The sequence below is a fragment of the Theobroma cacao genome, chromosome 9 (genome assembly GCF_000208745.1).
Source record: "Theobroma cacao cultivar B97-61/B2 chromosome 9, Criollo_cocoa_genome_V2, whole genome shotgun sequence".
Taxonomy (NCBI): Eukaryota; Viridiplantae; Streptophyta; class Magnoliopsida; order Malvales; family Malvaceae; genus Theobroma; species Theobroma cacao.
Genome location: NC_030858.1, coordinates 17,849,933 through 17,860,856, shown reverse-complemented (window position 1 = coordinate 17,860,856; position 10,924 = coordinate 17,849,933). Strand labels below are relative to the sequence as shown.

The 10,924-nt window shown below is 32.0% G+C and overlaps 1 protein-coding gene across 1 annotated transcript; it reads right to left on the bottom strand.

The window, feature by feature from the left end:
* Positions 5,182 to 9,357, bottom strand: LOC108663253 (receptor-like protein 12). The gene is made up of 4 exons (XM_018126844.1): positions 8,504 to 9,357; positions 8,369 to 8,390; positions 5,941 to 6,038; positions 5,182 to 5,398 (listed from the first exon to the last, which is right to left on the bottom strand). The coding sequence occupies exons 1-4, from the start codon at positions 9,355 to 9,357 to the stop codon at positions 5,182 to 5,184; spliced, it is 1,191 nt and encodes a 396-aa protein (XP_017982333.1).

The window sequence follows — 10,924 nt, the reverse complement described above, 5'->3', positions numbered from 1 at the left end:
GTAATGCCTTTATTTTTTAAAGTATCGCAAATGTCCAGGAAATTCACAATATGTGCATTAGGATCATCTTTCGGCAATCCCCAAAATTGAACAGAAGTTTGAATCATCTGAATGGTTGCTGGTTTGATTTCAAAGTTGCTGGCTTGGATGACAAGTTTATGGATGCTAGAATGAAGGCCTTGAATGAGAGGTAAAACATATACTTGCAAGGACTTATTTTCTCCCTAGTCAACCAATATTAGATTAAGTAGAAGCTTGCAAATTTTCCCTTTTAAGTTTTTGAAAAGTCTTTTCAATTTCTAGATCAAAAGGAACAGTGTCCAAATTTATGCCTCATCGCTTAAAATGATCAAAAAGTATCTAAAAACAAAAACAAAATTTGAAGTAAGATTAAATTGCTTGGTATTAATATTAGCAAAAATAGAAAAATTAAAAACAATTACTCGACAATAGTGCCAAAAACTTGTTTGTCAGATAAATCACACAAGTGCACGTATCGTTAACCTAGAGTTCTAATTTATTTATAAGCTTCCGTTGAGTTTCTTATAAAAATATCTATCTCAACCAATTTACTATATGTCTATGCAAATTGAAATGAAGAAAAATTCATCAAGAGCAGACTTTAATTTTGGCTACATATGCCATGTAAGTGTATGTCTACCCTTCACACGAATCAAATTAATTATCTCATGCAATTGATATTGTATATATGCTATTTTATCAAAGGCTTACTCTAAACTACCTCTCTCAGTTTCATTTAGGTTTCCAAATCAATCTAATTGGTGATAAGGCAATCAGATGCATTAAGAACAGAATTGAAATAAACAACTCAAACAATATTAATCATAAACATGAAAGAATATTAAAAACTCAGACTACGTATGAGGTTTAATTGTGATTCTAGGTTAAAAACTTAGTTCAAAATAATGTATGTAAACATCATCAAAAAAAGTATAAACATTAAAGCTAAACAATAAAGTATAAAGAAAACTAAAGAAGAAAATAACTCCAAGATTTGTCAATTCTTTGATCTGCAATTCGTCATTTGAATTCCTTGCCTTCTTGGTAGCTTTAATGTCTCTTTTTCTTCAAAAAAATCTTGCTTAATTCATACTAAAAGTCTCTCTTAAATCTCCATTTTTTACATGCTTTTGAAGGAGGGATTAAATAAGGTTCATGTTCGTGTCAAAATAGAAGTCTAGTGGCATGAGAACTCTTTTCTCTTTGCAAATGCCATTGTTTATTTTTTCTTTCAAAATTCCTCTTTGGGTGTTGTGTGCTAGGCACTTGGTGGCTGTGGCGCTGAAGCTTCTTCAAGTCTGAGGCAACTTTGTAAATTAGGGTGCCATAGCACTAGCTTGTTAGAGGCTACGGCACCCAAGGCTTTGCCTTGTGCACTTTGTTTTGTTGCACTACTTCAACTTCAACATGATTTTTGACCCCCTTCTAGGATGAACTAGGTGAAGTGGTAAACATAAAAATTATAGCTCTACATCATAGCTTTCCAATGGTACAGTAATTATGTCAATTAGAATTCTGTAGTGAAAGATATGCTTGAAGTACCAACACATATGCAGTCTACATCTAGAATGCATCTACTTTATCAAATATGCTCTTTTTTCAAAGCACACCTACAAAAACATAAAGCTTAACTTAAATAATAACTAAACTTAAAATAAAACATCATAAAATAACTTAACAAAATTGAACCCAATATAATTAAATTAAATTAATCAAATGACTAAAAATTCTTATACTTAAATTAAATCTTAAGAACTTAGAGAAAATCACCCAAAATCATGACCAAATTGATGGGATTTGTGTATGGATGGCATGTTCAAAATATGCACAAGGGAACAAGAATTAAAACTTGAATTAAACAACCAAAACATGCCTCCACCCAAGGATCACCTTGGTGATATTTAACACATAAAAACACAAAATTAATTAAAATTCAAAAAGTTACAGTGCCAAGTGATCTCGTGATCACAATGACACTTCCTAAATAAATCCCACGAACACTACAAAGAGAAAGAATCCTAGCCAACTAAGTGCTTGGCCTCAAACGGTAGTACACATGATTGCATACAAACCTTTAGCAAAGGAAGGAATGTTTTAACTATATTTTGTGCCAGCAAAAAAAGACAACAATTGTCTTTTTCTTATTTTTCCACAAGCTCGGTCGAACCTCTCTTGAGAATTGCTTCATAAGCAATTTCCTCTTTCATACAAAGGGAGTGTGGCAAAAAGAGAAATCCTTTTTTCTTTTTCTGACAAATTAGGTTTTCTTCAATTGTGAAAGTCTCTCATATAGAAAATAGTTAAAGTATGACTTATATAGTTAGGTCAAAATAACTTCCATTTTACAATTAAGCCCTTAATATTATAGCACATTATAATATTGGACCCATTACTTAATTAAACTCTTTTAATTAAGTCCTTAAAAACTAAAATCAAAATTAATTTCTTTTATATTTTGTAATTAGGGCCTTATAAATATAACTATTTATAATGATGCCTAAAACTTAATTAAACTCTTTTAATTAAGTTTATAGAACTTAAATACTTAGTATTTGATTTAAGTCCAACTTAAATTATCACACTCTAATTTAATTCATATTGCAATCCTTGTGTGTGATCCATTAGGTTCTTAACATGTTGGTAATAGAATTTATTAATTACTCAATTCCATAGACCAAGATTAGCATCTAGTAGTGCATCATGGCCACCCAATTGTTAGAAGAGTCAAATAGTTCTTTGACTAACGTTTCGGTGTCTAGTATCTCAGTGTAATTCGATCCTTTTATCATATATTCTGGATAAATAGAAAGCCTAACTTGGTGTCTACTTTCTAACTTATCCATATTAGTTCTACAGCTTCCATATTGACTTATCAAGATTGCCTTGACTAAGGACTTTTAGTCAATATAAGCGAAGAGTAAATGAGATATATCCCTTTTGAATCACTTGGGGTTATGAATCATCTTTAGACTACTCATTCATCTTCGCATGCTTTATGTCATACCGAAAAGCACCCTGTTTCAGCATCTGGTTATCTCCAGATTAGCAGGGGTGAAATCAAAACATGATAATTCACATACAAGATGACTTGGTATCACAAGTCTAAGGATTATTTACATTATTGATACATGAGAGCACTTCAGTAGACACTTAAGTGAACTGCCAAATGGATCTCTCATAGCGGGTCATGTTTAATGAACTTGTTCCTTAACAAGCACCCACATACTATCCTTAAGTATATCACATACTTCAATGTATAAAATTGGCTACTTACTTCCAAAGTAAATAGGCTTAGCATGTACTAGTCTTTGAGCATTACCAATATCCTTATTCTTGATAATACAATGACTAGGAACATATTTAGGAACAAGAGTTTGATGAATAAGAATCTCATAATTATAACCTTTATAATTTCTTCGCAAGGCCACGTTAGAGTAGGATCTTGTGGATTAATGTGATTGTGTAAATCATGGATTTCAAAAATTTCTTTAACAAAGGAAGCAAACAATCCAATTACACAAGCGGAATCACACATTATTGTTATTATTGCAAGTAATATAATCACATCAAAAAAAAAAAAAGAATCTATTAAGAAAAACCATACCTTTATTCTGAGATTCTTATTTCGGACACCACCACACCAATGAATAATTTCTCGACCAAAAAAGTTTACCACTTATTCTTCAAAAATACTTTCAACTTGAACCTTGAGTGGACAAGGTGTGGAATGCAAGGCTACAAGATGGCAACCGATTTTATTCTCTTTTCTTTGGAAAAGCTTAGAGGAGGAAAAGAGAAGAGATGGCTGAAACTTTTTTTTTTTTTAAGAAAAAGTGCGTTCTTTGTATTTTCTTCCAATCTTTTCTTCTTTTATTAAAACTCTTGCTTCAAAGGTTTAATCAAAATGAAACACCTTTGAATCAATCTTGACCATCCATTCAAAGTTATGGAAGCATCAAACATGCTCCATAATTATCAAAATAAAAATTAAAGAATAAATAATTTAATTCTTTAATTATCATTTAGAGTTCTTGATAAAATAAAACTCCTTATTGAATAATAACTCTTATTTTATTATTATCCATCTTTATTTAAAAAGAATTAATAATAAATAAAAGAGTAATAGTCAAACATGGAGTCTTTTTTTATCAACATGGATGTCTAGATTCATTTTGCAAGAATCCTCCTAAAATTATCTTAATTTAAGACAACTCTTGTCTGTAATTAAGACAAAAAAATATTTTATCTTGTCTAAATTGAGACAAATATGTTTTCTTGACTAAATTAAGACAAAAAATATTTTTCTTGTCTTAAATTAAGGCAAACATATTTTCTTGTCTAAATTAAGACCAAACATGTTTTCTTGTCTAAATTAAGACAAACATGTCAAAGCTGCCAATTTTGTACACAATTTAATTAAACAAATTAAAACATGCATTCCAACTTAAACAAGTTGAATTCTACGAAGCTAAGTGGGGAATCTATTTGGACATAGATATTCCAAGCTCCAATAAACTTAGAATTATTCTTAATCTCATTAAAAATAATTCAAGCTTATTAACCATGAAATCACTCCACCATAGATTCATGATTTTTTTTTTTAGGTTGAAAGTTCTCATAGGGCCCAGCTACCCTGTAATTATTTTATTAATAATCGAAATTTAGTACAAAGGGGAGGGGGACCTAAACCTTACCTCCAGAATTACATGAGCATAAGTTATAATCGAAAAAGTACTAAAAGTAGGTAACTCCATTTTATGTGCATAACTATTGATACTACTATAAAATAGAGGTCGCCCACTATTACAAAGAAATAAAGAAGTAAAATACCAAGAAAAATAAATAAGGAGTACTACTCCTTTACAATTAACGAAATCTAACATATGGTAAATTTAACCTATCTAATTTAAGCATACCATGCAGCTCACCTTGTGCTTCAGAAATGACATGAAGATTCTGATGTGTGTGCCCTTTATTTGACAGAAAATTTGTGGCTTGGTTACCTTCTCGAAAAATGTGTGAGATTCTATAAGAAAAATAGCTCAAGCACTGTCTAATGGATGCCAACAGATATCGTATGTCATGGGACCCTTTCTGAGATTGCTGGATCATCTGAATCACCACCAGCGCATCTATTTCTATCCACAGTTTCTCAATATTTCATTCTTTACATAAAAATAATCCCCAGAGTAATGCACGTAATTCGGCTTGTAAAGAGTTAGAAGGACCTATATTCTCAGAGAAACCAAAGACAAGCGTACTTGTATGATCACGGAGAAAACCCCCACTAGCTGCACTCTGATTAAGCCGAGAACTGCCATCCATATTCAATTTATATTCAGCTGTAACTGGTTTACCCAATGAATGATTTGAGGAGCTGCACGAATTTTAAAAGAGAATGTGAATCCCCACATAGCTGCTATATCTGTATCTCTTTTCCACTGCCATTTTTTTAATAGAGAGCCATTCTGTAACTGCCTTAATAGTTTCATTATTTTGCACACCACTTTATCTGAATACATGCCCAAATGCTTGTGTTTAGCATCATTTCTTTCCAACCATAAGAACCAGCAAATGAATAATGGAATTAAAGTACGGATGTGGCCCTTTCTTACATAATCACCCAAGTAATACCAAGCCTATATAATTTGAGAGACATGTTGAGGATTCGAAACATAGATTTGAAAGAAATTTGCAAAGAAGTTCCAAACCTGTTTCGATACTGGATTATCCCAAAGAACGTGTATTAGTGACTCTTCAGAATTACAACAAACACATTTAGAAGCCAAGTGAAATCCTTTCTCCTTTAAACGAAGATAAACCAGAATCCAATTATTTAAAACTCTCCATAAGAAAAAGGAAATAGTTAACGAGATACTTTTATGCCAAATTAATGAACACAAAGCATTAGGTGATTACCTCTGTCTGACTACCTCCCAAGCACTCCATGTAGAGAATTCCCCATTGGAGGTTAAGGCCCAGTAAGCTATGTCATCCTGTGATCTATCAAAAGGGATCTGCAATATCTCATCAATCAAGTTCATAGGCAGATATAATTTTAATTTATCAACATCCTAACTGTCACCATAGATTCATGGTTGAACTTTTGGATTAACTGTAATTGCAAGAAATAATTCAATATTTGATATTAATTATTAGTTGTCTAATTGCAAGCCTTATATTGTGAACCCTCATAACCATCCAATGATAAAAGGTGAAATTACCGTTTTACCCTTTATGTCAATTTTGTCCCCTAGTCTCAAATTTCATCAATTAGTGATTCAATACTCTAGATCTAATCTTTTGAGTATCCAAATGTGATGAGTAGCTAATTCATCAATCCACTAGGCCTAGATTAATCACTAATCTTCTTGAAATCACTAGAAGTGATGTTAATGCTATGAACTCCATTATCTGGATATATGTTCCCAAATGTTCATCTCGATTATAATCCCAAAATACGGAGTCTAGATCAACGCTTTATGATGATCATGCTCATGATAAATCAAAGATTATAAGGAGATTAAACACAAGTCCACTATCCATCAGGATTTCGGTTCTACTATAAGCAAATGCATAAGTGCGAGATCAAGATTTAGGTAACGGTAAAACTTAAATTTGATTCTCACATGATTTCATTTCATGTCATAGTGTCATTACTCGAAGTCAACCATTTCGATGATTTGAGACTCATCATTCCCTTGAAATGAATCACATTCATTTCGTTGGCAGTAATCTAGACACTACAACCTTAACATAATAAAGTGACCAGCTTTATTATATGGCTGTGAACAATTTTTAGATTCAATTAAAATACATGTCTCCTATGTATGACTCTTCATACAAATGTGTTTTAATATCTCAATAGAATCTTGGTACCTTAATAACTAGATTATGAATGCTTACTAAAACAAACTCTTCGTCTTATTATCAAAATGTACTTTCATTACAAATAAATTCAATGAATTTAAACATGAGAATATACTTGTTTTCCAGGCACCATATTCTCAAAATTCCTAACAAGCCATTATGTTCCAAAGACTTTATCTACATAAGTCTCTCATAACTCTTTATAAATAAATTCATAGATAAAGAAAATACATTACACATTAGATAAAATATCCATAATGTATTTAACATGAAATATGACTAATTAATGTAGTTTTTTACAAGTACAAAATCAACTGGCTTGTAGGGTTTACATTAACAAAAATATCTCTATAAGATAGAGTCGTTAGTTTTTTAATCTAGAACATGATTAAAACCAATGTGTACTCTGAATTTTTAATATTCTTTTTGCTTATGATTGATAGTGTTTGAATTGTTTATTTCAATCCTGTTCTTAATGCTTCTTATTATCTAATCACTAATTAGATTGATTTGGAAACCGAAATGGAGTTGAGAGAAAGAGCTTAGAGTAAACCTTGGATGAAATAGCATATGTTCAAAATTAATTACATGAGATGATTGATTTGATGTAGGGTAGACATATACTTACATGTCATATGTAGCAAAAATTAGAGTCTATTCTTAATGAGTATTTCTTAATTTCAATTTGCATAGGCATATAGTAAATTGATTGAGAGAGATATTTTTATAAGAAACTCGATGGAGGCTTATAAATAAATTAAAACTTTAGGTTAACAACTCAAAGCCTATCTAGTAAGTAAAGAGGGAATAGAAGAGATATAGAGAAATATTGAGGGGATATTGTGGTTTTAGACTTTTGGTTTAGTGATTAATTAATTAAATTGCTATTTCTACTTTTAGTTCTAATTTCTTTAATTTTTAGTAGTTTTAAATTCAGTTGTTTGGATAAGATTAAGTTGTTTTAATTTTAGTAATTAGCAAAAAGATTTGGTCAATTCTCCGTGGGAACGAACTTTCTTTCTATTATATTACTTGTTAATGATACGTGCACTTGCATGGTAAATCCGAGAATATAATATTGAAGTCTAACAGAAGAACAATATAATAAAAGAACATCAAAAGCCTTAGAGAAACCATAATCTACTTCAATGAGCTACAATTTTTTATATAAATGTTTTTGAACAGTAGCCTTTCTAGTTTTTTAAATGGGTGAAAGTAGTATATGTTTCTAAGACATAATGTTTCAACATTGAGGCAATGGTAGTTGTATTTTCCATATAACAAAAAGAGATTCTTTTGTATAGATGCATGTAAGAATAAATGATTAAAAGAAAATTGCAAGAGAAGTCATGCATTAATCAAAAGTAGCAACCACACTTCACTGCCATGTATTTGTTGATGAAAAACATGGCTATTTTATGACAACAATTACTATGACTTATAGCAAAAGACAAAGACATGTACATGAATTCTTGACCATGGAACGAAAACAGTTGGAACTGAGTACAAAGAAACACAAGTTACAATAACTTCCAAAGTCAATTGCATTGACTAGTTCCGTGAGTATTTTCTTCCTATTCGATGATGTTTGACTTGAAACAATGTCACATACCATTTTGGTTCACCATTTCTAAATGTAACATATCCAGCAACGACTCCAAATATCAGTCCGCATCCATAACCCATCATCACAACTTTCCAGCTGAAATTGATCTTGGTCTCTGAGTCATTTACCTCTTTCAAGAATGATGGAGATGATCGTTTCCTCCCATCGTTGTAGCAAGATTTTGATAATGGAAAGCCGCAAAGTGCCAAGTTTCCTTCATATGAGCTATTTTCAAAAGTACTAAATTGTTTACCTTGAGGAATTGGTCCTGTGAGTTGGTTATGTGAAAGATTTAAAAAGGCAAGAAATGCCAAATCTTTCAATTCATTAGGAATTTGCCCAGTGCGCTTGTTTGAGGAGAGGTCTAACCATTCCATACTTGTCAAATTTCCCATTGATGTAGGGACATGACCACTAAGGCTGTTATGAGAAAGGTTGAGCCCTATAAGTGAACTAAGTTTTCCAATAACCCTTGGAATCTTTCCATGAAAGTTATTATTTGAAAGGTCAATGCATGTGAATGTTGTCAAAATATAAGGAAGTTCAATGTAGATTCCTTTCACGGCCAAATTAACATAATAAAGATAATATCTTTGATGCATATATTGCAAAGAACTTTGTTGTTCATTAAGATTCATCATGGGCTTCATGTTTTTTATTATATCTTTGGGCAAAGGACCAGTGAATTCATCGTTAGTGAGATCAAGAATTTGTAACTTAGGAAAGGAATGGATGGTCTTGGAACTTTGTAAGACACCACACAATTTGTTTGATTGTAGAACAAGAACTTGTGATTTTGATAGAGAATTTAGCCAATAAGGGAATGTACCATTTATCATGTTGTTGCCAATATCCGTCATTTCCAGGTTTCTACAATTGGGCAAGCATCGTGGTAAAGAACCTTCTAATTTGTTGCCGTTGAAGTTGACATTCCTCAACCCATAATCCTCACCAAAAGTTTCAAGGATTGTTCCATGAAAACGATTTATTCGCAAATCTAAAGCTAAAAGACTTTTTGCTAAAGTTTCCCAAACATGGTGGAATGATTCCACTTAAGTTGTTGTAAACTAAGTCCATAACTTTGATGGAACTTATATTGCAGATCAAAGAAGGAATTTCTCCAGTCAAGTTGTTTGATGAAAGATCAACTTGTTGAAGACGAGGCAAAGATGCTAGAGCATTTGGAATTTTATCGATAAAGTGGTTGTTGAAAAGATGAAGAGTCTCCAAGCTCTGCAACTCATTTAAAAGTTCTGAGATCTCTCCAAATAAATTATTATAACTAAGATCAAGTTCAACAAGCGTTTTGAGGCCAAAAATGGATTTAGGAAGCAAACCTGTAAGCTTGTTGCTGAAGAGGAAGACGTGTTGAAGATTGCTGAGGTTTCCAAATGAGGATGGAATTTCTCCATTGAGATTGTTGGAGCCAAGATCAAGATGATCCAAAGACTTTATTTTGTTTAATGCACGTGGAATTTGGCCAATCAATTTGTTAAATGCAAGAGTCAAGATTTGCAAATTGCTAATATTTGATATGGTGCTTGGAATTGTCCCCACTAAATAATTGGCACCAAGATTAAGTTCTTTTAAATTCGAACAAACTCCAATTTGTGTTGGAATTTTTCCTGAAATAAAGTTATTCTAGAGATCCAATATTTCTAGTGAAATTGAACAGTTTGGAACTGTATCAGTCAAATCGTTGTTACTAAGATTAAGATATCGAAGTGACATAGAAGAAGCCAAGTCACAAGGAATTTCACTAGAGAGATCGTTGTTCGAAAGATTGATCTTCTCAATCTCTGTCAAATGAAAGATTAAGGATGAAATTGTCCCAGAAATGTTTTTCTCAATGAGCTCAATTACCTTAACCTTAGAACAATTATTGCAAGTGATTCCATGCCATAGGCATAATGGGGTAGAGGAATTCCAGTTGAAGAGGAAGCCTAACGGATCATTGATTGAAGATTTGAAGGATAAGAGCAGCTCGAGTTCATCACCCTGAGACAAGCTAAAATTTAGTATGAATAAAAATGTGAACATGAACAACAATGAGTGTGCTTTAGCTCTTTTATTTAACATTTTACAAGAAGATATTTTAACAGGGAAAGGATGGCTTGAGCTTGGAGACAAAAAATAATTAATACAAGACCAACAATCTTGGCCTTAAAGCCCAGGTTACCAAACTGCTCAAAAGACAAACCAACTAACTCTGGAATGAAGAGGATCAAATGTGCATGAATCTGATAAGCATGCCAGCTCTTAGAAGAACATGGATTAAAATTTGAACAAAGAGTTTTTTGAACTATTGAGGTGATGATATTAGGGTAGGGAGAGGTAGATTTTAAGTGTATGAAGATGGCGGTGGAGACTCTTGAATATTTTATAGAGAAAAGATTACATTGAGAAACCCATGATAACGCGTGAAAA